This window comes from Podarcis pityusensis (genome assembly GCF_964106645.2).
Source record: "Podarcis pityusensis genome assembly, chromosome: 7".
Taxonomy (NCBI): domain Eukaryota; kingdom Metazoa; phylum Chordata; class Lepidosauria; order Squamata; family Lacertidae; genus Podarcis; species Podarcis pityusensis.
In genome coordinates, this window is record NC_138031.1 from 80,683,943 (window position 1) to 80,711,625 (window position 27,683).

The 27,683-nt window shown below is 44.3% G+C and overlaps 2 protein-coding genes across 4 annotated transcripts in view; one reads left to right on the plus strand and one right to left on the minus strand.

Moving 5' to 3' along the window:
• The window catches only part of ABITRAM (actin binding transcription modulator), a 113,173-nt gene that overhangs the window by 33,106 nt on the left and 52,384 nt on the right, over window positions 1-27,683 (minus strand). The window lies entirely within an intron of this gene.
• The window catches only part of TMEFF1 (transmembrane protein with EGF like and two follistatin like domains 1), a gene marked incomplete at its 5' end in the record, with an annotated part of 103,558 nt that overhangs the window by 6,409 nt on the left and 69,466 nt on the right, over window positions 1-27,683 (plus strand). Inside the window, 3 exons of one of the 3 annotated variants that reach the window (XM_081014934.1) lie at window positions 13,886-13,989; window positions 14,204-14,327; window positions 15,116-15,273. The exons of 1 other annotated variant lie outside the window; for it this stretch is intronic. In XM_081014934.1, coding sequence (XP_080871060.1) covers window positions 15,231-15,273 — 43 coding nt within the window. Of the gene's footprint in view, window positions 1-13,885; window positions 13,990-14,203; window positions 14,328-15,115; window positions 15,274-23,154; window positions 23,324-27,683 lie in introns of those variants that run through there. One more of the 3 variants, XM_081014933.1, reaches the window with a different exon arrangement.

Sequence of the window (27,683 nt, forward strand, 5' to 3'; positions counted from 1 at the left end):
CCTCAGTTCTATTAGCTAAGATGCCATGAACAAATTCCTGAGTCCTTAGGATGTGCTATCGGTGTAAGTTCATTATACTTAACGTGTTTCATTCATATCAGGCAACAACAGTGAATGAAGCATATTCATTATAAATATGTTTTCCTTGCTTTTAGCATTTGCCCATATGACTCTAATTTTATAACATTGCAGTTGCTATTAATAATGCACTTTATACTCACAGCTGTAATTAACTACAAAGCCCAGGCTTGCTCCATAAATCTGTGTGGCCATCATGAGCAGTGACTCATGCTTGCAACAGGAATGGTTCAGTGTATGGTTCTCCAACATTAAAAAAAAGAAGGCACACAACAATGGATTAATGATTTGCATTATTTGTCCCTATTTGGCAAAGTATTGACATATGTGCAAAGAGGACAAATGTGAAGACATTTGCTCAGCTTTTATTGAGACATGCTCAATAACAGATGCACCAATGGTCTGACTTGGCATGAGGTAGCTTCCTATGTTGCTATAGTCATAAGTTTGCTGTGTGTTGCTTCTTTGAAATTCTACAACCCTTCAGGACTGGTCCCACCATTAGGTAGAGTGAGGCAGCTGCCTCAGGCAGCAGATGCAGGGTGTTTGGGCAGTGAGCACGGGCAAGATATTGGAGGACAGAATGAAGTGTGTGTTGCACAGTCTGTCATATACTCTCTAAGCTAGCCTGCTGTCCATCTTGCCCTCTGTTTCCTAAGCTAGTCTGCTATCCTCAATTACAGCAGACGATGCTATCCCATCGCCACTGTTGAATCTTACTTCAATCCACTTGGAGGCACACCACCTTGTTGTTAGATTCAGGCACCAACATTTCTTGGGTCAACTTTGTCCACTTTTTTCTCCCTCCTTTTTATTATTTCCTACTCCCCCCCCCCAAAAAAAGTCACTTCATTCATTCACCCCCTTTACCCCAATATTGGGATAAACTGCAATAATAAAATCGGTTTTAAAAAGCTTCCGGTGACTTTATTACATACATGAATAATGAAGAGGACACGAGTCTGTGAAATTCACAAATGAGCCAGATCCTCACCTTCAGTTAACAGTAGAATAATAAAAAAGGGACACCTAGTCCAAACCCATGAAATACTGAAATCTTTTGCCCAATGTGGGGCTCAAATCCACAACTCTGAGATTAAGAGTCTCATGCTCTACCGACTGAGTAGAACTGCAATTCTCCTTTATCGGTCTCTACAGCCACAGCAGGCACTGTAACTCTCCAATGGGTTCACTTCACCCCCCAAAGATGCACTCCTCCATTGTCTCCCAAGACAACACCAGTGCTGTTAGGATAGCATGCAATACCAATGCAGTCCAGTGAAAACACCAGAAAAGCTTGAGATGGATATGTCCTTCATGCACATAACACCATTTACTAATTTAGGTATGTCTTCTGTATTTTGTAATATGCAAAATGTTTATTCTTATTCTTATTTAAAAACATCCACTTAAAATACAGCAAAAAACATACTTTGAAAAACAAACAATAAAAGGGGGGAGAGAAGAACCCACAGAACCATGCAGCAGAGCACTGCAAGGTGACCCACCAGCCCCTGATCCCTGGAATGTTCCAGGCATACCTGAGCTTGAGAAATTACACGTCCCAAATGTTGCATGACAATAATAAATTCTGCCGCATGACTGATGAGGCCAGTTGTAATAACACCTGCTGAGGAGCCATACGCCTGCAGCATCCTCTTCCCCAGCTGGGAGACGTAGTTGTTGCAACCAGATGATGTGGCACTAGAGATTTGTGATCTCTCAACCCCAGGTGTGGCTGGGGTTTGACAAGGTTCAGCTACCTGTGCAAACTACAGCAGAGGAATAAATGGAGCACTGTACCCGTGGGCAGTAGGGAACTTTTATGGATCACAGCCTTCATCTGCAAAATTACACAGCTGTGATTATTTTTGTCTGTGATTAATATTTCAGACTGGATCATTTTCGAATTAATGTTTCATTATAATTTCTTTTTAAAGAGCTTCTTGCAGCTTGGGAAGAATGTCAGTCTCCAAGGTGAATATTTTAACCATTTTAAGCATGGTCTCTACATTTTCCTTTCCAGCATTTTAATGCCACTGTATTATCACACCAAGGAGGCTTTCCAGATTATGTTCAGGCACTCAACATCTTCAGAGCTCTGCATTCTTTGTACCACCCATTTATAATAGTTAGCAGGAAAATAATAGATCTCGGGCACATTTTCTTTTACAAAATGTAGGGACACCAACTGAATTATTGGGATGAGATTACTGAACAAAGCAAGGTTTCTTTTGCCAGAGGGAGGGAAATGTCACATACATTTCTACATCTTCATCTTTGTTGTTGTTGTTTGCTTTTTTAACATAAGTAATTACTTGTTCCAGTCCAGAACAAATACATATAATGTCCCTATACTTAAGAACGAAAACAAATCCCCTCAAAACACCGCTTCCACACATTTGGAGAGTTGAGAATTAGAAACAGCAATTTAGTCTCCCGTGCTTTCTTTCCTTGGATTCTTGTCATAATGACAAGCTTTTCTATTACCATCATTTTCTTTTCTGAAGAGTTAGGTGAATCTGAAACTACATTTTTGACAGGTTTTCCAAAGAACAGTGAAGACTTAAAGAGTTCCACCCCCCCTGCCCCACAATTCCTTGGAAGGACCGTCATTTACAGTAGCATGAAGCTGTTTGCTTCTTCGTTCTGTAGAACTGCTCATATTCTCTGACGAAGCAATCTTCTTGATCTCAGCTTTCTGTAAAACGTCGTATTTCTTCATCCTTTTGGTAGTTTTAAGATTAATCTTCTTTCTGAGACTGTGCTTGTGGCTTTGTCTGATGAGCTTACAGTAGATTTCAGTAATGAAAGTTGCACTCTATTGATACCCTGTTTCTTTGGCATTTGGATCATTAGATGTTGATAACTAAATTGTGGGAGTTGAAGGTTAAAATTGGGGACAGGACATTCATGGGACTGCTTTTGAGTAGTTATTCTAGTTTCTGGTAGAAAGACCACAAAAAGTAATGATGGATGAGAGCTCATGTTACCTGCACTCCCTTCCTTGTATAATCTTCTAGAGTTCCATCTTGTCTCCTCTGTTTTACTTTTAATTTTCTTTGTACCAACCACTGCTGTGTGCTGCCTGGGGCTGATAGAAGTTGTAGTTCAAAACATCTGGAGGTTGGCAATGCTGAAGACTGATTTATACAATAATAACAAATCATATAGTAATTATATTTCATTATAGCAAAATAAATTAATAAAAGTAGCCAGTAAAAGCCAGCCTCTTAATGAAGATGGATGGTACTATGGACCAGTGGAAACAGAAGCTCCATCTCTGATATCAGAGGTCTAGGCAACTAATCAGAAGAGTTATTTAGATATTGTTGTGAGCTTAATGGTTCTAAATCCACACTATAAAAGAGGTGTGCTGCATAATTCCTAATTTTGGCTGGACTGTTTTCATAGTATCTATAAAGCTACAATTAGAATCTGAAAGTATAATGTTATATAGCTGGGTGCAGATGACTGGAAATCTAAAGTTCAAGTGGTGTTTGTGCATCCCCTATAAAGCACACTCTACTTGTGTGGGGTCCTCTGTATCGTATCACAAGTATATATTGCTCCTTTTAATTTTTCTTCTCTTTAGAGGGTTATGAGGAGTATGATTAATTTTATTGATAAAGTTCTTGACAAGAAGTTTTCTTTGGAATAGTCATGTCTATTTTTCTTGGCAACCTGCACAGCAGATCCTTAAAGTGTCAGAATGTTCTGTGCATTATCCAGTGAAGAAACCCAACTGTTGTAACTATATAAAGATGAAGCATTGCAGTGAATGACTTGATGTCACTGTCAGAGCTAGTTCCCACTGAGCTGAAGGGTGGTGTGAGGTGAGGCAAGCAGAGAGTGGGAGGCAAGGGAAAGTGGTCTATCGTCGGCAAGAAATAGCAAGAGCAGAGTTTCAGGCCCACTATAAACATGACAGATAACATTAAAATATAAAGTAAATTGTTGATATCACACTTCATTAACACTGAACAATTTCATATTCCAGGACATCAGTGAACATATATGAGACAGGTTAAACAAGTGAATTTATTATTCAGCAAAGAAGGTCTTTTAAATTCCTGAAAACTCAATAAATCTATTATTTCTGACTCTTGGTTTGCTCCACTGGAATAATCTCATTATTACTTTAATGCAGAAGTGCAGGATTTGCATGAAAATTTTGATTGCTTTCTGTGTCGTTGTGACCAAAACAGATAATGACGAAGTATAATTCTTAGTTGTCATTATGACTAATCCTTAATCTCTCATTAATCATAATTTAGTTGGTGCTTAGCTTCTATCTTCAGTGTGCAAGCTGCAATTACCTCCGGGCTTATATATATTACAGGCGAGCTAGAGACATGGTAGAGCTCACTACATTAGATCGGCAGTTTTTGTTAAGGTGTTTAGTTACTACTAAGTGGTCATGATATTTTATTATGCTGTCACATTGTCCTTGGAGGTGGGCCCTCTTGAATCTTAAAGCAGGGAGAAGAATCGAGACTGCACATGGAGTCACTACTCAGTTATTTTTCCCTGCAGGTGTGTGCATTTGGGTAAGAGGGACAGTTCAGATATTGCAATAGCCAGCTGCATATGCAAACTGACTCTGCGGAAAAGGATTGTGATTGGGGTGTTGTGAGCAGTGATTAAAGTTCTGCCTTTGAGGAGATGTTTGAGACAATCCAAACATGCAATCAGTTCTGGTGCCAGCAGCCAGCTAGGTTGGGCACAGGCTGAGGGTCCCAGTAGCTCAGGAGGATTTGACCTGGTTGTGCCATCACTTACCATCCTCCCCAGTGGTCCCCAACAATCATTTTAGTACTGGAAGGGCAGTGCTGTTGCTTCTGAATAGGAGTCAAGCTCACTCCCATCCATAGTTGCTATCTGCCAATTGAATTTACCCAAAATATAATGCCCCGGCCCACAGATTTACATTGAGAGTGGCATGGGCAGCTGGCTGCCAAAGGCCTCCTGAAGTCTGGGATTGACTCTGCATGCAATACATGCAATATATGTACAACTTGATGTGTGGCTCTCACTTTACTTTATGTGCAACATGTTACACATGTTCTCAAAACCTGGCTCCATACTTCACTATCTTAGGGTAGCTATTGTGTATAAACACTTGAATAAAAAATAAGTTAAAGCCTCACTGGACTGTTATCCTATTCTACTGCAAACTGTTGCTTAGTGTCACCATCTGGTGAGACAGTAATCTTTCTTTCCTTCCTTCTTTCTTTCTTTCTTTCATCGGAAAGACCAATATATTTTGTCTGCAGTGCTATGCACACTTACCTGTGACTAAGCTCAGTTGAAAATTGTAGGGCAGACTTTGCCAATCTGGTGTTCTCCAGATGTTTTGAACCCCAACTAGTCACAGGCAACATAAACATCTGGAGGGCACCAGGTTGCCAATGCCTGCTGTAGTGCTTATTTCTGAGTAAACACGCAGAGGCTTAAGCTTTATGTCAGCTTATAGAATCAAATAGTCAGCATGCATGCATGATCCAGTCACAACAGCACATCTTACGCATGGCGACAGATGTTCCCAAAGTTATTGCCAGGTCTATCAACATCTGAACCAGAATGCAAAAATTAGGTTTCTGTTTATTGCTGCCCGCCTTGCTGGGGGAAAAGAAGTACTGTACACTTAAAAATGAACATCTTAAGATGTGGCTTTTGTGTCTGTGGGGTCTTATTTATTGATCTCAGGGGCAAATAGCAAGGGTCTTTGCCCTGTTGGCAGAATGGGGCCTCTGTTTTTTTTTCTATGGAAGGAAGGGAGGGAGGAAATAAAATTGACTGATGTCAGAATTGAGCTGTGGGCAGCTGTCAAGTTGGAGCCAGGAGTTGCGCCAGGGTCAACCAAGAGGTCAGTCTAGGAGTCAGAGCTGAGGGGTCAAGCCAGGAGTCAGCACCAATGGCTCAACCGGGAGACAAGTCAAAACTAAGAATGCTCAGGAAAACAATAGTTGCCTGTGCAGAGTCGCAGCCCAAAGTGGAACCCTTTTACAGCCCTTCAGTTTGGTTTGTTAGCTTCCTATATGTCCCATGGTAAATATTTAAGAGTGTAAAGCCAAAAAACAGCACAGTGAGCAGAGCTTTGTGCTCTACATGAACTGTCAGAGTAGAGTTTGCCACAATGAAGGGGGTATAAGTCAGGTAACAGTGGAAGGAGGGAATGATCCACTTGATGGAGAGGGCTTCTTCAATGTTGGAACATCTTTCTGCACATTTGGCCAGTAGTGCTACTAGCCATCAGTATATAGGAAGAAAAGGAAACTAGTGAGGCCAGGCCTGAAGGTGATAGGCTTTTTCATAGAGTAAGGTCTCCTGAACCAGATTATGTTTCCCTTCCTTAAGCAGGTCTGCTTTTAGAGCTGTGCATTGGGTAAACAGTGGTAAAAAGCATTGGTAGAAGCTGGTAAAGTCAAGGGCTTGACAGCTGGTTTGGTCAGGATCACTGCCATGCCCCACCAGTTTCCAGGACCAGATGAGACCTCAGAGGAGGATCCTACTGTTGATTCCATTGTGTCTGGAGCTTAAGCTGAATCAGTGGAGATGGACAACCCCCCTTTGATTAACATACAGAGGATTACATTTTCAGGGGACCCAGCATGCTCTGGTCCCACCTTCCAGGTTCAGATTCCCCCAAAACCATTCGCAGGAGCAGAGATGGCAGCTGATGTGACTAGACCACAACATGCATATGCATTTGACAGCATGAGTCTTTCCCTGGTCCCTGTTTGACCAGAGAAAGCCAGAAAAAGGAGTCAGAGCCCTGCTGGTGCTCCAGAAAGGGCTTGGTTAGCAGAAACAGCTGTTTGTGCCTAGCCATTTTTGAGGCAGCACCTCACCTAGCAGCTTCCTGTGTCTGTACTGGACAGCTCCCTTGCTGTGCTGGAAACATTGCACTTGGACAGCTCCCTAGCCTCACTGGCAAAAGGAGAGTCATGGTGGTGGGACAGTCACTTGGGCTGGGCTTGCTCCCATAATGGCTTTGCACCACTGGTTCATGAAATCCTCTTTTTTTAGGAGCAAAGTAAGGCTCAATACCTTTAGTTTTCACTTTTCTCTCAAGCCTTCCCAAATTAATCTATTTTATTTCTGCAGGTTTTAATGCTTGCTTTTTAATATTTTAATTATATTTTACGATCTGTATTGTTTTCTGTTCTGTGCACGGCTCAAGTGTTCTCTGAATGTAGCATAGTTGATAAAATATTAGATGTATACATACATTTTTTTCAAAACCTCCTTGCCTGTCTGATGCCTGAGAACAGGTGATAGTTTTGGCCTTGATTTGGCATTTGAGTGTGGTGGCAGTGGCGCCTGTAGCTTCTAAGGAAGCACAGATGACTGCTTGGTGATTATTTTCCCAGACGCAGCCATAGATGACTAGGTTGTCAATACATGCAGTGACATAGGCAGAGTGTGGTGCTGGGATATTGTGCACCACTTCTTTGAAGATAGCAGAAACTCTGTGGAGCCCCAAGGATAGCATCTAATCAGGGTGGCAAAGGCAGTCATCTAGATCAGTGGAACATTTCTATAGCCTTTATGTACATCAGATAATTGGCTTTGTTCTGTTATAACCACATGCCCTTCCGTGATTGCCTCCATTGGTTGCAGAGTCCTTTAAACCCAAATAGATTTTTTTTCTTTAAGTAAGTCCAGCAGGAAACTTGTAAAAAAACATTGTAACCCTCCTTCGGCAGTGGTAGCACATCTACCCAGCACATCTCCTGACAAAAAGAAAAACCACACAACCCACCATCCCCATCATCTACAAAACATCAGATATTGAATTCTGAATAAAATGCATAATTGAGGCTATTTATGTGAGGCGTATGGTATTGATTTGCATAATTAAAAATGTGAATAGTTCAGTCTTGTAAAAATCAACACTGTATTTAATATTTACTTTAATAGTCTTCCTATACAAGTACAATGTTTTGCATCAACACCAATAAAATATTGTTTACAAATTATCTCAATACTGAAGCTTTTGAAAAGCTAAGCAATATTTAAAATGTTCCACTTCCTAAAAAATGTTTGTGCAATTTAGTTTTTGCATAGTATAACATCAGCATAATTTCCTTTGACGTATAACTGAATAATATCAAATTTTCATTCTTTCTCCCAGTCTGTCTCGTCATACATTCCATTCTGGACTGTAAATCATTTTATTTAATTATGTTTTAAAGAAAAAATCTATATTTTAATAGCACTTTATAATATACAAATGGTTCATAAAACATTATAATATTATTATTTTGATTATACTTGCAGACAATGATCCCAGGCACAGTTATGCAAGTGTGGCTTTAAAAAAAAACCCCACACTTCTGTGTGTGCAGGATTGCAGCTATAAATATTAGATATTACTCACTTCACACAACCTATAATTTGTGTTTAATAAAGCAGTCCAGCCTAATAGCTTGTTGTGCTAAATAATCAATGTTTAGGGCAGGTGAGGATGAAAATAAGTGGATACCAACAGGTAGGAGTAACCATCATATTTAGTGGTGGTGAAGCAGAATCAAGAAGGAGATGGCAATGCCAAATACAAACACCCAACTGAAAGAGATATGCATCCACAAAGATGCGAGGAATCCTTTTATCTGAGCCATACTTTTAAAAAAATCACTGTGCTTTATGTTTTTCAAGTGGGAAATATTCTTAATAGGCAATTATAAAATAAATGATACATAAATATTTGAGGCAAACATGTACGGTAATATCTCCTGGAAAAGCAATAGGCCTAGCTCCAAGAGTGAAAAGTGAAAAGTGAAGTCATGGGTGCATATAATACCAAACATCTTTCGAATTTTGTGAGCTTGTAATAGGTTTGCAAAGCCTTTAAGGACAATAGGTCATAATGTTATGAACAGCCCTGTGATCTCTGGATGACAAATTGGATAATAAATAAAAATAAGTTGGATCTTGATCTATGGTCCAAGACTGGATTGTGTGTCATATTGAAGTTTCCCCCTATCTGCCTCCACAAAAGCTTGCAATGTCTTTAAAAGAAGGGCAAAAAAGACCATTGTTTCACACTGATGCTGCAGTCAGTAAAATTTGTCTTTGGCGCAGCATCGTAACAGGAAAGCCATTATAGGCAAAATTTTGGTGTTCTTGGGCAGCTGTCGCCAGCTCATTTTTCCACTGTAAAAAGCTATGACAATGCCCCTTATTTTGGAGAACACTGAGTTTCATTAGATGGTCCCTGCTGTGGGTCAGAATTTTGGACATCCAGTTTGTCAGGTGGGCCCCAGTTTCAAAAGTCTTCTCAATTCCTTGATTGAGTCTGTTCAGTTCTGTCAGCTATAGTGGTTTGAAGGGGTTGCAGTGTTGTCTTCCAGTTGTCCTCCTTTTGCTTCATAATTTGCTTCTCTGTTTCATTGCTAAAAATGGCTAAGAGGGCCTTTGCTGTTTCCTTCCCTACCAGTGGGGTCCCCATTGCCATTTTTGGAGCTGCAGAGAGATGCCTGTTAGCTGGGTGCACTTCAAGGTCCTTCAGGGAATAATACAAGGTGATATTGTGTTCCTTAGCCCTGTGGTCCCCCCTTGATATCCCCACTCATCCCTGGTGTGGTGGATTTTTACAAAAAATGAAGCTACAGACACCCCATTTTTAGTGGGATTGGTTGCAGAGTTCAGAATCAAGCACCTGCCATTATTGCAGGTTAGTTCTTATGTTCTTGACATGCTATGGAAGCACTTAATATGCTATGGAAAATCTGATGTAGCAATTGAACCATTAGCATCAGTAACTTACTATATGCACTCAGCATAATTGCAGTCAGTGCAGATCAGCTGCAATATAGGTTTTATGGCACTTAGGGGGGTGGTTTAAAGCAGTGATAGCCATGCCTGAGCAATTATTGAACTGGGAAAAGAAAGAGAATAATTGGAACGGGAAACTCTCTTCAACGTGAAAGTAAGTAATAAGAATTACACCTCAAAACACTGCAACAGCCAAAAGTGAGGTACCCTAAGCAATTAATATATGATGGCTTTAAAGATATAATTCTTCATGTCTCTTAACATTTACTCCCTTCCATTGTCTAGCTTGTAGATTTTATGTAGCTGGTGGATGGCTGCCAGAGTGTGCACTTACAAGCAATAAGTAAATACCAGATGAATTATTCAATAAAATATTACAGAAAGAAATGTAATCCTAAAAATACCCTAGTAAGGAGTTTGATAGTATCTATCTCAGAAACTCAATTTGAATAATATGTCTAATTGGATCAAAATAAAAACTGACCTATACTAATAGCTGCTAGCTATTTTTTACTACCCATACCCTTTGACATTGATTGACAACTCAGTCTACAGCTGAAGAATAAAGGCAGAACCCTTCCATTTGGAGTACAATTGTTCCCCCCAGCCTAAAGATTCAGCAACCCTTTCTTCCTATCCAAAACTCATTACAAACAAATCCACATCCACTTTCACTCCCTTTGATTTTATGTCGTATTTTTAAAAAATATTTTTATTACTACTGCTACAAACCAATCAGCATTCTTATCAAACCAAAACGCAATTTACAAAGGAAGTGTTTTATTCCAAAATACCTGACAGAGACTTTTTGCAATAAGGAAAATGCATGGAAAATGTGGGCTAATGCTTGTGTTGATGAAGGGTTGTCTAATCTCCCTGGAGACCAATCAGGTGCATGCTGAAGAAACAGGTCATCTCAAAGTGCCCTTACAATGGAAGACTCCCTCTGTGTGTGTGCATGTGCAGGTGTGCACGGAGCATCAAGCATCGCTGCTGGTTCCTGAGATGGAGAGAGGTCAATTGTAGGGAGCTCAGTGCACTGCAGGCACAGTGGTAGACCTAATCCAACACTCTTGCTGCTGGGCTTGTACCATGTTGAGCTCCCTGAACATTTCATCTCTCCAGCTTGGGAACCAGCAGTGACACCTGGCATTGGGAAGGGCAGATAACCGCTACTGGTGTACACCCATATCTCCCCCTGGTAAATAGGTTTTGCAGGGTTTTGTATCGTTGCTAGCACCTGTCCATGCAGGAAATGGAGGCCCATTTTATACTTCCATTTTCACTATGTGCAGGATACCTGGGAAGATCAGATGCATTGAGGGAGCCATGGTTTCCTTCTACTTGTGTGATCCTGCATGAGCCTCCGCTCGTATGCTCTGCCTTCACCCCCACCCCAGAAGAAGGAGATGAGCTTTACACTTGACATTCTGCAGTGATTTATTTCCCTGAATCTAGGGGTTCCACTAAAACATAGTTACCTGCAGCAGCCACCCAATGGCTTCTATAAAGACATATTGCAGTCCCACCCCCTTTACTGTTTTACTTGATGTTTCTTATTGATGAATACTCTGCCACCAATGAACATATTTATTTTAAAAAAGAGGTGAGCTTTTGCTTTTAACCTAACCATAGTTCCCCATTACATCTGAACATGTGGTTTCTTTAAATGGTGGTTTGTTGAAACAGGATCAAACCACAGTTTAAAGCAAAGTGGGGAATCTTTTTTTTCTGTCAGGGGCTGTAATTCCTTCAGCAATAACATACCAGGGGGTCTATGGCAGTGGTGAGCGGGACTGGAGCCCCATTCCCCCTTCCTTCTCTTTTCTTTTCTGCCACCCCCATCCCCCACTTTTCCCTCCTTGCCACCTATACAAAATTTGGCTGAGGGCTGCAGAAGGAAAACCTTCCCATCTCTTCCTCCTTACGACCACACAAGGGGGAGCGCAACCTTGAGGCTTATGCAGGTTCAGGAACTTAGCAGGCATTCATGGTTTCCTGCTATGTCTCAACAGACCCTAGGTCAACCCTTCCTGAGCACTCAGAGTAATTTTCACTTTATACACTGGGCTCCCAGCTCCAAGTAGCAGGACTGACACAACTTTTAGTTTTTCTAGCCATCCACTGGAAAACAAGGGACAATGCTGTCCCAGAATCTTCTGTGACATGTAGAGGACTTTGGGACATCATACCAGAGGGTAACAACCACTCCTTTCATTTATCGTTCCAACTCTTTTGTTTCCGTTGCTATTGGGGGGGGGGGGGCAATGTATGGGCCCTTTGCCCAAAGGCTCCCACAATCATGCCCTAGGTGGTTAATCACCTCTGTAAGTTTTGAAAGGCATTTGCCTATCTGGAAAGATCTGGCAGATGTGTCTCCAGGAGCATCAATTTGCAAAGGCGCCTAGACATGTGGTTTCCATTGTCTTTCAGACATGTGGGTTCCCTTTAAGCATGAACTGAGAATGCAGAAAATCATCTTTTGCTCCAACGTGTGACACACAGATTCAAGTGCCTTCTTTTTATGAAACCCTGGTCTGAGCCCTTGTGATTGCAAATGTTTTAAATGCAGGAACAAATATAAGTTGTTTCCTTTTGATGAAGTTGCACACAGCATGCCATGTGATAGATTTTGTGGGGAGGAAAGTCGATAATCTAATCTATATGAGCCTGGCAGTAATTACGAGTCACTGGAACATGTAAACAAAATCTGAGAATAGCAGCAGACGTTGCTAGTGAGCCACAGAAAATGTAAAGCATATTGTTATGAGGTTGGGTGAGTGGTGAGGAAGTAGGCTGTATGCCAAGACCCTTCTAACCACTAGATCCAGCAAGTGTTAAAATATAAGCCAGGCTAGCTTTCTGTGCTGATGAGCCATTAAGGGGAACAAGGAAAGGGGCTCCCCCAACTCCCGGATAGTTAAAAGGACAAAGCCAGAGTTGAGACTTGAAAGTTTGCAGTGATGTGAGCTAGAGGCTAAGTAGCAAACTGGGAGCCAAGGGAGACAGAGGGACGTTGGATTTCTGTTTCAATCCAAGGCTGCTGCTATGGGGGAAAGCAAGGCCTTCTTGGGGTGTTAATGCTGTGAACCCCTCCACTGCAGGCTCAGGATGTATATATGTGTAAATAAACCACATATCCTAAAAGACACCACAGCCAAAGGAAATACGAACCAAATATGAACCATTCAAAATCCCTGAAATCTCACACTGCTTGGAGATTGGGGTGGCATGCAACAATATATAATTAAGCCTGTGCTCATGCTACAGGATTCAGTTACCCAAGCCCCACTGAACTCTATGGGGCTTCTAAGTGTCTATATACAGCATTACTTTTTTATTAAGGTGTATTCAGCTGGATTCTATGGGACTTCTTTATATATATGTGTGTGTATTTATTAACATAGTACTTTTTGTCTGTATAATTCTAAGCACCATATCATAGGTTCCCTGGTGGTTTCCCATCTGGGCACCTCAGCAGACCCGCCAAGTGTCCCTATTTTCAAGAGACAGTCCCAGATTTACAGAAGCCATTGTGGCACCTCCCTCTGCTGGCTCACTGGTCACCAGAGTACTAAAAGGCCTGGTGAGCTCCTATGGTTGGATCATTTCATCTGTGCGAGAGAAAGGAGATGTAAATGTAAATAGGACTTCTCTCAGCATCTGAATTCTGTGATGATAGTGAATTCCTCTTGAGCTTTGATGTGTGAATGCCAAAACCTTTTTAGGGACAGGAGAGTACTAACTGTGAGCCTCATTTCTCACATTTTTCTCCTTTTCTGGGCTTCCAAGGCTGGGAAAAGTGTTTTCCCGGTTGGGAAGGAGAAATAAGATTTCACCTCACCCTGAGACCACCCGCTCCACACCCCTCTTTCAAAGGACAGATGGAAGCATATAGATGTTGTTTCCATAGTAGTATTAGTCCCTAATGTTTCTTAAGAAAGGTGTCTCTGTAACTGTCTGAGGCCTATTTCGAGGTTCTGCAAAATAAAAATATTCCATGTTGCTCTTTGTTCCCCTATAGGCTCTGCATACCTCCTGCCAGAGGAGGATGGTGGAAGAAGATGGCCCAGGAAAATATGACAGTATTTCCAAGGATATGTTCAGTGTATATAAGAATATTAACTTGTAAGATATGGATTTGTTTGTTTTGTTTTGTTTTGTTTTGTTTGTCTTTTTTAGTTTTCGAATGTTGATTTTTGTGTGTTGTGTATTGTTATCTTTTGATATCTTTTGTGTTGTTGTGTGGAAAATACTAATAAAATTCATTTACTAAAAATTAAAAAAAAAGAATGTCCCTAAAATAATTATAATTGCTAGCCTTCTCATCTTTTCCCTGAAGATGACATAGTAGTAGAAGACCTGAAGGGAGAGGAGGGGTCTTGAAGTTGCCCATCATCAGTGAGCAGCAGGACAGCAGACTGAGAAGACAGACAGGTCACCTAGTCAAAGTCATCGCTGCTAGGGTGAGAGGTATCCCTGCTATCTCTTCCAATAAAAATTCGGGGGGGGGGGGAGATAGCCAGAGCCAAAGAATGGCAGTAGGGATGATAATTTAGGTAAACTGATTTCCTCTCATGTGCTCCTTTGTAGTAAAATTTCAGGGTGAGGAGCCATGGAACTTGTGGAAGGGCTGTACCTCGGGGGTAGGCAGTCTGATTTACATACAGAAAGCGGACTGATGGAGAAGGGATGGGGCAGCTGCCCCTTCTCAAGTGGGCTGCAAGAGGAAGGATGCTCCCTCCTTTCCAATCAGCATAGAAACACAGCTCTCCACCTTTCCACTGCCAGCTCCCGACAGGCTAATAAGACTTTTTGCAGGCTAGTAACTTTTGTGGGTTATTCACAGTGCTGTGTTCATATTTGGTTCGATTGTCATTTGTGTTGGTGACTCACTTTCCCCATTGCAGGTTGCAATGTAGGCTTGAGACCATCTTTTAGCAGATCTGCCTTCATGCTGCCCTTTTCCATCACTACCCTCCTTTTTCTTTTTGTTAAATTTTGTATTGATTTTACATTTTCAAAACAAATTTCCAATATCAATACTAAACATTCATTTTTCAATTCCCCCCTCCCTGTTGACTTCCCTCAGCTTCCATTTCTGGTTTATTACATCAAATGATACATTCTGCTGTTTGTATATAATGCTATCACATTGTTATATTTCTTTTTTTGTGTAAAGAAAGTTGTAAATGTTTATTTAAATCCTGCCAACGAGTTCATGTTTTTTTTGTTTTTGTTTCTGCAAATATAGAGTAAAAGGTTCCCATACTGCCCTCCTTCTGTAGCTTCTCGAACGTTGGAGGCTGTGAGCGCAACCATGAACCACAGAACCTGAACATGGAGTTTGCCCTCACTCTCTACCAACGATGGGCAGAGCTCAACCACGGAATGAACCTCGCCATTTCCCCAGTAAGTGTGTCTCTTTCTCTGGGGCTCAAGGGAGCACATTGACCCAGCTGCAGCATGCTCTGAGATACAGCACTCATGGTAAAGCAACCATAGCTTTTCGGTCATGAACTTCACCTTACAGCTCAGACTGTCAAGGCAGTGGATGGTATATGCTATAGAATCATAGAGTTGGAAGAGACCACAAGGGCCATCGAGTCCAATCCCCTGCCAAGTAGGAAACACCATCAGAGCACTCCTGACATATGGTTGTCAAGCCTCTGCTTAAAGACCTCCAAAGAAGGAGACTCCACCACACTCCTTGGCAGCAAATTTCACTGTCGAACAGCTCTTACTGTCAGGAAGTTCTTCCTAATGTTTAGGTGGAATCTTCTTTCTTGTAGTTTGGATCCATTGCTCCGTGTCTGCTTCTCTGGAGCAGCAGAAAACAACCTTTCTCCCTCCTCTATGTGACATCCTTTTATATATTTGAACATGGCTATCATATCACCCCTTAACCTCCTCTTCCCCAGGCTAAACATGCCCAGCTCCCTTAGCCGTTCCTCATAAGGCATCGTTTCCAGGCCTTTGGTTGCCCTCCTCTGGACACGTTCCAGTTTGTCAGTGTCCTTCTTGAACTGTGGTGCCCAGAACTGGACACAGTACTCCAGGTGAGGTCTGACCAGAGCAGAATACAGTGGCACTATTACTTCCCTTGATCTAGATGCCATACTCCTATTGATAGGAGTGCTAGGTCAATACTGATGCTAGGTCAATACTGACCATTGTCTCTCTTCAGCCACACGTGAACAGTTCTTTCTCCAAGATAGCCGCCCTCCAGGGGCACCAGTCTCACAGTAGGCTCCAGAGAGTGGGAACTAGGGAAGAAGCACGGGTGCCGCCATGGGGGACCAAGGGGCGGAGAGCATGGGACTTCTGATTAAGCCAATTTAAGGCTGATTTTAAAGTGTGTATGCATGTTCCAGACTTAAAACTGGTTCATCAGAAATGTTGCCTTCACATAATACACCAGAATCTGTCAAGCAGAGGGAGCTTTAGGGCTGGGCATCTCTAAAATAATTCTCTGCACCCTCATCCAAACTACAATTCCCAGGGGTCACTGGAATACATAAAACCAATATACTGTATGTTTATGGTGTAGATAGGCCCCAAGGAAGAGAGCTGTTTGACTCTAGCACAGAGACTGGCGTCCACAGCAATGTTTCCCTACCCAGCTTTGGCTGGCATGTAAGAGATATGGTTGTACTGACTGGCTGCTGGTGTGTGAGAGACGATGGCTATGATGATGGAACATTTGTTGTGCAGACATTCCCTTTCCCTCTTGGCAATCTGATTTCTCCTTTTGGCTAACAGTGCCGCTGTTATCCCACACCATTTTCACGATCACTTCTTTCTCTCCTTCTGCTCATACTAATATTTCCCATTGTTTTATAGCTATACCTGGCTGGATATTGGATCGTTGTGTTTCAAACTTAAGATGCAGAAGGCAGAATTTACTGGGGTTTCCCCAAACCCTCACTTTTGCCTTCTCTCAGCTTGCATCATCTCCCTTGAGTCTTCTCAGCAAATTTCAAGAGTTTGCCATACATTTAAAGCACATTATGAATAAAGGTAAAGGTAAAGGTACCCCTGCCCGTACGGGCCAGTCGTGTCCGACTCTAGGGTTGTGCGCTCATCTCACTTAAGAGGCCGGGGGCCAGCGCTGTCCGGAGACACTTCCGGGTCACGTGGCCAGTGTGACGAAGCTGCTCTGGCGAGCCAGCACCAGCGCAGCACACGGAAACGCCGTTTACCTTCCCGCTATAAAGTGGTACCTATTTATCTACTTGCACTTAGGGGTGCTTTCGAACTGCTAGGTGGGCAGGAGTTGGGACCGAAAGACGGGAGCTCACCCCGCCGCGGGGATTCGAACCGCCGACCATACGATCGGCAAGTCCTAGGCACTGAGGTTTTACCCACAGCGCCACCCGCGTCCCTCACATTACGAATGGCTTTCCCCAAAGAGTTGTGGGAACTGTAGTGCTACAACTTAAAAAACTACAGATTCCATGATTCTTTGGGGAAAGCCATGTGCTTTAAATGTATGGTGTAGATTTACATGGGACAGGTTCAATCCCTGGCAAATTGAGGTAGCGGTGGGAAAAATACCCCTGTCTAAAACCTTGGAGAGGCATTGCTGGTCAGTACAATATGGATAGAACTATAATCAACAATTCCTACATTCCTACTGAAGCTTTAAAGACTGTCAGTTTTCTTCCTATAATATTTCCAAAATTCTAATGACTCTACCCCTTATTCAAAACCTTGTCTTCTCTCATCTTGATTACTGTGATGTTTTCTTAGCCCTCCTGCAATTTTTTTCTTTGCTATAAATCAGTGGACTTACATGTATGTACAGCATGCACAGAATTAGAGAGCCCTGCATCTAAAAGCTTCCCAAGTTATTAGTATGTACTGGTAACTGAGAGGATACCTTTGAAACATGACTACTATTGCCATTGCTGAATTCAAGTACTATTGCCATTGCTGAATTCAATTGCTGCATTGTTTCTGCTCTTCATTTCTCTTGCTCCTCAATTAAAGTCAGTGGAGGGAGATTAATTAGGACAGGTTCACCAACCCAGTGCATAAGAAGGCTCCAGACTCTGAGGTAAGTTGGCCTATCTAGAAAGCAAACTAGGAAGCATAACCTAAGCAATTTCTGTTAAATGAGCCAGGCTGTCTTCTCCTGCCTGTCAGAATGTTTAGCCAATGCATTAAGTCAGCGCTGTGATTGATAAGTGACTTGTTTGGACACCAGGCTACAGGAATTCCTGGGATCTTAACCTGGCCGGATTTATAATGGGGCAATTGAAGTAATTGCACCTGGGCCCATGCCAGCAGGGACCCCCCGACTCTGAGCTTTCATTTTTAAAAAGTCACGTTTCTAGCTTCTAGAAAGAAGTTATGTGTCATGGACTGCCCAAGTCAGGAAGGCACTGATGGGTGGTTTGCAGAAGACCCTGGGGAGGGCTCCAGCGGGCTCGCTCACAGTGGGGTGATGCCCCACCTGCCGCCATCCACTTTGCGGGAGGCAGTGACATCGACCCCTTCACCTAGGTCCTGAAGGCATGAACAGAGGTGTGAACAGATGGAGCAGGTCCAGTCGCCCAGGCAGAACATTAGCAAGGACTAAAGAACAGAACAGCAGGCTGCGCTAAACTCTGCTGGCTCTTTCCTTTATACCAGGATTGCATGATGGGGCATCAACAGTAGAACAGTGTCCAGATCAAGGGAAGTAATAGTCCCAACTCTATTCTGCCTTGGTCAGACCTCACGTAGAGTACTGTGTCCAGTTCCAAACACCACAATTTAATAAGGATATCGGCAAGCTGGAATGTGTGCAGAGGAGGATGACCAAGATGATCAAGGGTCTAGAAACCAAGCCGTATGAGGAACGATTGAAGGAGCTGGGTTTGTTTAGCCTGGAAAAGAGGAGACAGAGAGGAAATAGGATAGCCATCTTCAAATATCTAAATGGCTATCACATGTAGGATGGAGCAAGCTTGTTTTTTCCCTGCTCTGAAGGGTAGGATCCAAACCAATGGCTTCAAGTTACAAAAAAGAAGATTCTGACTAAACATCAGGAAGAACTTTCTGACAGCAAGAGTTGTTCGGCAATGGAACAGACTTCCTTGGGAGATTGTGGAGGTTTTAAAGCAGAGGCTGGATTGCCATCTTTCCTGGAAGTTTTAGCTGAGATTTCTGCACTCCAGGGGGCAGGACTATGATCCTTGGGGTCCCATCCAGCTCTACAATTCTGGGTTTCTATGTTGTTGTTGGATCAATGTCATCTTTGCTTGAGTGGCCTTATCTCCTGCAGTGCTGTTGGGTAACTGCACCTTTGCGAAGATATGTTGTGTTGCCTGCTACGCCTTTGAACAGCGTTTTTGCATATGTATCACAGATCTCAGCACTAAAGCTTTTTGGGGGGGGTGACATCATCTGAGTCCATGTTCTCCTGTGACTGGTAGCCAGGACGTTATGAAGCATAATGCAAAGGCAGCTATCTAAGCCATCTAAGGTCCCAACCTGATGCAAGCAGAGTTTCTGCAGCACAGACCACTTGCTGGACTTCACAGGGCCTCTTGCAACTCTAATTCCTCCACTCCTTTCTGCAACGAAGGGTTTGCCTGGGCAGCTGTGGTGGCACAAAGTTGGATAGGAGAAGGAGGATAGATCCCACCTCTTTAGGTTTTTTAAGGATATTGGGAGAAGTTCTGAGGCCATTCCACCTCCTGTTTTTGCTGTTCATGGAAGAACTCGCCCCCCCCCCCGAATCAATTGAGTATTTTTATTATTTTATTATCACTGACTGCAATTCTTCCTTTTCTCAGTACATTTGCAAAAATCAAAATCAAAGAAAGGAAGGACAGCTCTTATTAATGAAGTTGCTCTGAAATGACAAATGATTAACCAACAGAGGCTGTTACCAAAAGCAAGAATGGAAAGTTGACTAGGCAGTTCCAATGCAGGCTCAACCTCACAAGGTCTCCGGCTGGAAGGCAGGAAAAGCTCCAGAATGGAAAAAGTGCTAACTCTGTTCCCTTCCCCTTTTGCAAGATTTGCACAGCCCATGGAAGAAATATTTGAAAAGAGGGAGGGGGAGCTAAGAAGTGCCATGCCTGTTTGCCTTCCCTTTGCTTTTCTGCCCATGCAAAGGCATATTGAAAAGGATCGGGAGAGAGAAGCTTTCTTGTCACTTATATGCTGATCAAGCACTGGATATCGTTTCCAATCAGTTCAACAGCACTTCTCTCTCTCACTAGATCCTGGGCCCCACGTGGGGTTTCTGGGGAGGACTACCTCTAAGGCACAGAAATTTTGTCTCTCTTCTCATTAATAATAAAAATATTTACAAAGTTTTTAAACACTCAGGGCTATTTCCCCCCCAGAAAAGTTGGAAAGCTTAGGTATTTAAGTTGGCAACTGGTTTAAGTTTGTGTTTCTAATTCAATGCAAGGAGCCTCAAAGTAGACTTGTTTACCCCAACCTCTCTTCAGGTGGCAATTCAACAGATGTTTACCTTGAAAGAAGAGCTTGCTAACTTCCAGGGAAACATGCCTAGGGACTAGGCTGCGTTGTATTTTTTTAACTAGCAGTAAAAGGAGTTATTCTGCAGTAGCAATTGGACAAGGTTTGAGCCTTCCCCAGTAAAATGTTTGGCTGGTGGCAAAGCACAGATGTAACCCGGGTACAGGGGTCACCTGACAGAAACTGGAAGGCACTTGGTTTGTTTAAAGAAGCTCAGAGGTGGGAGTCCTACAACAGGGAAGAGAACTGACATTTTTTTCTCCAATAACACCCACCTCTCCCTGACAATTGGAAAGACACTCAGTCACTTATGCTCTATTGATTGGGATAATGAGGCAAGATGTGGCGTGTCTGTGCATTTACCTCTTGGCTGAATGAAGAGAGACCGGTATCTGTTTTGTGCCTCCTCTAATAAACCATGCAGCAGTGTGGCACAATGGCTGGGGAGCTGAACTTGGATCAAGGAGGTCTTGGTGCAAATCCCAGCTCAGCCACAAATGACATCTGGCGGCCCACCTCACACTCCCCAGAAAACCTTGCCTCTGTCTGAAACCGAATGCTTCTACATTCTGTCTCTCTTCTCCTTCACCCCCAGCATCTTACCAACCTGAATCATATTCTGCTGCATACGAAAATCAAGTCTATAGGCCACAAACCAGCACTGAACTCAACAGACAAAACAAAACAGCCTTAACCCATCTGAAAACAACAGGCTTCATTCTGTATTGGTTATTTAAGGCCAGGGTAGATAGTTCAGACCAGGGGTAGGCAACCTAAGGCCCGGGGGCCAGATGTGGCCCAATTCCCTTCTCAATCTGGCCTGCAGATGGCCCGGGAATCAGTGTGTTTTTACATGAGTAGAATGTGTCCTTTTATTTAAAATGCATCTCTGGCTTATTTGTGGGGCCTGCCTGGTGTTTTTACATGAGTACAATGTGTGCTTTTATTTAAACTGCATCTCTGGGTTATTTGTGGGGCATAGGAATGCGTTCATTTCCCCCCAAAAAATATAGTCCGGCCCACCACATGATCTGAGGGATGGTGCACTGGCCCACGGCTGACCCCTGGTTCAGACCATCTGATTGTGTTAATGGTAGCTCCACAGTACAGCTGTGTGCCCTTTCACTTGAGCCAAGCAGAAGCTACCAAAGCAGTACCCCCAGGCAAGCAACTCGTTTGCAGGGGTGTACCCAGGGTTGACTAGGGGGTCACAAAAATGCATCTCTCTACACTAGCTTGGAATGGCTAGGAGCCCACCCATGCACAATTAGATGTGTTCACGGGTGGAGTGCAAAAGGTGTCAAAAAGCTCTCTCTCTTAGTTTCCGGTGGTGGGGAGGGACACAAATACAGAGTGGGGGTGCCGTGCTGCTTCAGCTCCTTGCCAAGGGTGCAAGGGAGCCTAGGTGCATCTCTGCTTGTTTGCCCTGACCTTTTTGCCTCTGCCAAACTTCAGGAGGAGGAAGTTACAGAGCACTCACACCTGAATCCTGAACCTACTTTATATGGAAATAGCACCTGGCAAGGAGTTCTCCAGGATAGGCTTCCTACTGAGGGCAATGGGCTTTGCTCCACACCCAGCACTAAGTGGTGTTTCGTTGTTGTTGTTGTTGTTTAGTCGATTAGTCGTGTCCGACTCTTCGTGACCCCATGGACCAGAGCACGCCAGGCACTCCTGTCTTCCACTGCCTCCTGCAGTTTTGTCACACTCATGTTGATAGCTTCAAGAACACTGTCCAACCATCTCGTCCTTTGTCGTCCCCTTCTTCTTGTGCCCTCAATCTTTCCCAACATCAGGATCTTTTCCAGGAAGTCTTCTCTTCTCATGAGGTGGCCAAAGTACTGGAGCCTCAGCTTCAGGATCTGTCCTTCCAGTGAGCACTCAGGGCTGATTTCCTTCAGAATGGAGAGGTTTGATCTTCTTGCAGTCCATGGGACTCTCAAGAGTCTCCTCCAGCGCCATAATTCAAAAGCATCAATTCTTCCGCGATCAGCCTTTTGCCTTGGGCGTTTCTTTACTCCCAAGTAAATGAGAGCAGCTGGGGACAGACACCCAACCAACCAACCAACCAACCAACGGGGGGGGGGGGGGAGTCTGTGGCAAGCCATCGCTCCCCTTCTCCCCCAGTGCACCCGTGGCGGGCCTGCTTGCTTTCGCGAGGGGAGACTCCTGCTCTCTCCCAAAGTGTGCCTAAAGACGAGGTGGGAGAGCGGGGCTCCCGATTACCGTCGATGGATTGAGCGGCGGCGGCGGGTGGGGAGAGATCGTTCTCCCAAGGCGGGCGCGCAGGCGGAGGAACGCGCCCCGACTCCACCGGGGTGTCGGCGTGGTGGCCGGCGGTCCGGAAGAGGGGGGGTGGCAGCCCTGCGCCGGACCCCCTATCCTGACCCGGTCCCGGGGGAGGAGGCTGGCGGCGGCGGCAGCAGCAGCGTCACGTGGCCCCCACTCCCTGACTCTCCCCCTCCCCTCCCCTCCATCTCCCACCCCCTCCCATCCCTTTGTTGTAGCCGGAGCAGTAGCAGCGGCAGCATCGCTCGCGACGGCAGCAGCAGCGAGCAGCAGCCGCCGCCACCGAAGCGCACAAAGGGGCTCCGGGAAGAGACAGAGCGCCGGGGAAAAGGAGGAGGGTCGAGCAGCAGCAGCAGCCGCGGTTCCGAAGAGCCCAGAGGCGGCCCGGGATGCGGAGGGCTGGTTGGCAGCAGCAAGGCCGGCGGGTCCGCGCTCCTCCGGGCGGCGCCCGCTGATCCCCAGCTGGGCCCTGCGGCGGCGGCGGCAGCGGGCCCCCTCCCCGGCCTCTCGCCAGCCCTCGCCATGGCGGCCCCCGCCCGGCCCCGGGCCTCGCCCGGCTGCTGCAGCGCCGCCGCCATCCTGGCGCTCGCGGTGGCCCTGTGCGCTCTGGCCCCGGCGCGGACGTCCAACCCGCTCGCGCCGGCCGCGGATTGCGCCGCCGGCAAAGGGAAGGCGGGCAGCAACTGCTCAGGTAAGCGCCCAGGACGACGACGACGCCCCCACCGGCGGGCAGGGCAGGGCGAGTGGGCGGCGGGCGCCGCGGCGCTCAGCATCCTTGCTCCCTCGCCACATGGGCTCCTTCGCAATACCCGCCGTCTTTCTCTCTCCCCGTGCGCGCCTCGTGTACCTTCCCCTCCCTTGCTCTCCAAGCTCCATCGCCAGCCCCATCTTTGCCTCGCTGTCAGTCGCTCATTTAAAAAACCTTCGTGCACATACATTCTTTCTCTTTCTCCCTCTCCCCCCTTCACTCAGTCCAATGTTGCGCGCGTGCTTGGTCCGAATGAATTTGGTAGGACTTGTTTCTAAAGAAACATGCATAGGATCGAAGACGTCGTGGCGAGGAGCGTGCGCCTCTCCCCCCCCCCCCGTGCGCGCGCACAAACTCCCACCGTCGCTTTGCTTCCTTCGCGCTTTTATTTTAGTGAGTTTGTGTTTGTCTCCTGCCCAGTTCTAAGGAAAAGGGTCAGGTTAACCATAGTAGCGCCCAGTGAGGCAGGCAAGTATGAGAGACTTCTGGAAGGCGAACCAGCCAGTTTTATGGGTGAGCAGGGACTTTTTTTTTTTTAAAAGGTTCCAGGTTTCCTTTCGTTTCAGAGTCTTGAGCTACTCTAGACTGTGCTTTTAAATAACGGAGTGCCTTAGGCTGCAGACCCCAGGAGCAAGTCTCATTAAATTCAGTATGCCTTACATGGAATAGAGATATGTGTAGGATTGCTCTGTTAATCTACAAGAGGCTTTTCATCAAATCAGAGAAGTGTAATGTAATTCTCACCTGCTGGTAAGCGTGTTTACTCAGAATAAATTCCTCTGAGTTTAATGGGACTTGAATTAGGATAGTTTCCTAACTTGGAGGATGTGAATTTCAGGCGGGGGGGGGGGGGAGCACAGGGACTCTCAAGCCCCAGTACCAGTTATTTCAGAAACTGAATGCTGTCTGGTTCCAAATGTGATATGAAAAACACAGGCTGTATAACCTCATGCACATACAAGCACTCTTTCTCTTCTCTTGCACAAATTCTCCATCCTTGTGCTTATGTGTTTCCCATACATAGATATTATCACACGTGCATTTCCTTCCTGGTGCAGACACACATGTAGGACTGCTGTGCATACATCCATGCAATGCATCTGATCTCTTCGGTGCACGGTTGAGGTAATGAAAATAGGGAGGCGTCCAGCGAATCCGGGAATGAGAGCACTGACCTTGTGTGGGCAGTGAGGAGTCAACAGTTCATGTATCCGGAACTGGTGGCGATAGGGGGTGCCAGTTCATTTCATGCTTCTGGGAACAAAGACCTTGCAGCCCTGGTCTCAGAATGTGTTTTTATTTTAGTTGTCACACAAGGAGGGGGATATTTTTTCTTGAAAGTAGGAGCAAAGTCTCAGCCCCAAAATCAGGAGGTGGAATTGTCTATTTTGTTTCTGTCTCCTGAGTTCAGGCCCATCACCCCAGCTAATGAATGCAACCCATACCTTTCTCTCTCCCCCCCCCCCTTTTGTCACCTCTCTTGCTTAAGAGAATGGTGTGAGAAGCAGAGAATGCAGAGGTGCTCAGGTATCTGTAACCCATTTAGGTAGTCACCTTGCTTTTTGTCTGCTTCTTAGTGTTCCTAAATACAATACAAATCCTAAAATCAAATCTGCTGCCTGTGCTGTGAAGCTGGTCACCAAGAAAAAGGTGTTTCTGTGAATGCATTAGAATCAAAGAAAATATTATATTTTAAAAAACAATATTAGAGCCATGTCACATGGCTGCTTTATCCTGTCTTTCCATGTGTTGTGTAAATGTCACAATACTCATTTTAAAAATGTAAAAAAATACACCACCCCCCCGGAATAATAGAAATCTAAACAGGAACACTTAGAAAATACATAAGCTTATAACTGGGATTGTGCTTCTAAACTAATATTTTTCTTAAGGATATTACTGTTTAGTTCCTCCTCCAGACTAGGTATTTTACCTTCCTCAAAGCATTCAAGCTGTTTCTTCTCCCTTTCTCATCTGAAAAGCATGGATGATTGCTCTGAAATGATTGCCAGTCGAAATTACGTGCAACTGCTAGTGCCAGATTGATGAGAGATTCATGAGAGGTACTTGGTGTCTTCCAAACCCATTGTCTTCCCTGTGAGATGAAGGCAGTTGCCACTTTGTAAGCAGACTCTGAGCACCTCATGCTATGTGGTCCTTTTTGTACCATAAGCACAGACCACTTTCCAGTGGGGCTTATTCCCTGGCAAGTGTGCTGGGGATCACAGTCTTAAGGCAGTTTTGTGCTGGGAGTTTCCTTCTTCATTTATATTTAAACATCATCTTATAGCAATTTCAATTTAGAGTACCTTCACTAGATTCTGCCAATATTGATTAACAAATTTCTCAGAGAGGCACATGACGCAAAAGCCACAATGTAAATTTCATCTTTGTTTGTTCTCTGTTCGCTTGTTGGGTTCTTCATGCTCCAATACCAGACATGTTGGTGGTGTTGGGGAGTAAATCACTGTTCTTCCATCCTTGACTCCTGCCCCTTTTGCATTCCCCGAGATGACTGAGTTTTATGCAAAGAAAGATTAGTAGGTTAATGTGCTACTGCCAAATACCAGCTTACTTGACAGGTACATATTACCACGTGGGGGGGAGGGAACTCTGTAAGATTCACTTTAGAAAGCTAGCAAACAAATCTAGTTTCCAAAATAAAGTGTAGAACATTAAAGTGATGTCTTTGTATCACAAAATAATAGTGTTCTCAAAGCAAAGAGGTGAAATGACACCATACGAAACAGGCAGAGTGATGGGAACCAGTAGAACATGCACAAAAATATAAAATGAAAGCTAGGAGTGGAAAGCAGTGTTGTTTGCTTTTTTCAGGTGAAGATTTTCTTTGGCAAGCCAGGATCTTCAGCCTGCACAATTCCACAGACTTTTCCTTAGATTGAAAGTTACTTCGTTTGACTACAGTTCAGATTTCCAAGCCTAATTAATTCATCTGAATTGTGCCACTGCGTAGATGCTCTTTTCAAGGTTTAAGTGCTGATCTTTTTGTGTGCAGCCTCTACTTCCCCAAACTGATAAACTAGTCTTGTGGGAACCATGTTTCTCATCTTTCCACTTTGCTTCTTCAATGTGTTCCTGCCATGTCATACTGATGCCATTTTACTGCAACTGCTGTTGAGGTTGTCCATGTGCTCCTGAAACACACATTATTACTCATTTTGTATGGGTCTCCCTTCCCTGTACCAGAAATAACCAAATGACAGAATCACATAACCTCACCTGGATTACATAGGTATAACCCACATTGACATTCTTTTCCCGTAAAAGCCAGCGGATGTTGGCACAAGCAGTTCTAATGAGTTCCCTGAGATCCTGTGTAGTTGTTTCATTCAGACATTATTTGGTTTGCTGTGAGATCGAGTCACCAGACAATCCTACCACAATAGTTACATATTAACTGGATCTTTACCAGAAAGAAAATAAGGTAGAAGTTAGCTGTGGAAGCTGCATCCCCTTCCTCTGTTCTCTGGGCTTTTGGTTGAATGGGATAGTGGTGTTTGTATAGTGGCATAGATCCTAAAATAAGTTTAAAGGAAGTTCATGGGAATAAGATTTTCCATCTTTTCCTCCCTGACCCCGTACCCCATCCTACATTGTTCAGGAGGACACCCCACCCCCACAGAGGAATGCAGGCTGCTGCAGTGGGAAGAAGGGGACAGGATACTTTAGTCAGATTATCTAAGGACATAAGACCATGTATTCATTTAGTGATAGTTGTTCAGCTCTGTTGCTACATCCGGGTGGAGATGCTGTACATCAGAACGTGGACCTGCCTGCTTTGTTTAGGACAGAGGTAGGAAACCTGTGACCTTTTGTTGTTTAGTGGTTTAGTCGTGTCCGACTCTTCATGACCCCATGGACCAGAGCATGCCAGGCACTCCTGTCTTCCACTGCCTCCCGCAGTTTGGTCAAACTCATGCTGGTAGCTTCGAGAACACTGTCCAACCATCTCATCCTCTGTCGTCCCCTTCTCCTTGTGCCCTCCATCTTTCCCAACAGCAGGGTCTTTTCCAGGGAGTCTTCTCTTCTCCTGAGGTGGCCAAAGTATTGGAGCCTCAGCTTCACAATCTGTCCTTCCAGTGAGCACTGAGGGCTGATTTCCTTCAGAATGGATAGGTTTGATCTTCTTGCAGTCCATGGGACTCTCAAGAGTCTCCTCCAACACCATAATTCAAAAGCATCAATTCTTCGGCAGTCAGCCTTCTTCATGGTCCAGCTCTCACTTCTATACATTACTACTGGGGAAACCATAGCTTTTACTATACGGACCTTTGTTGGCAAG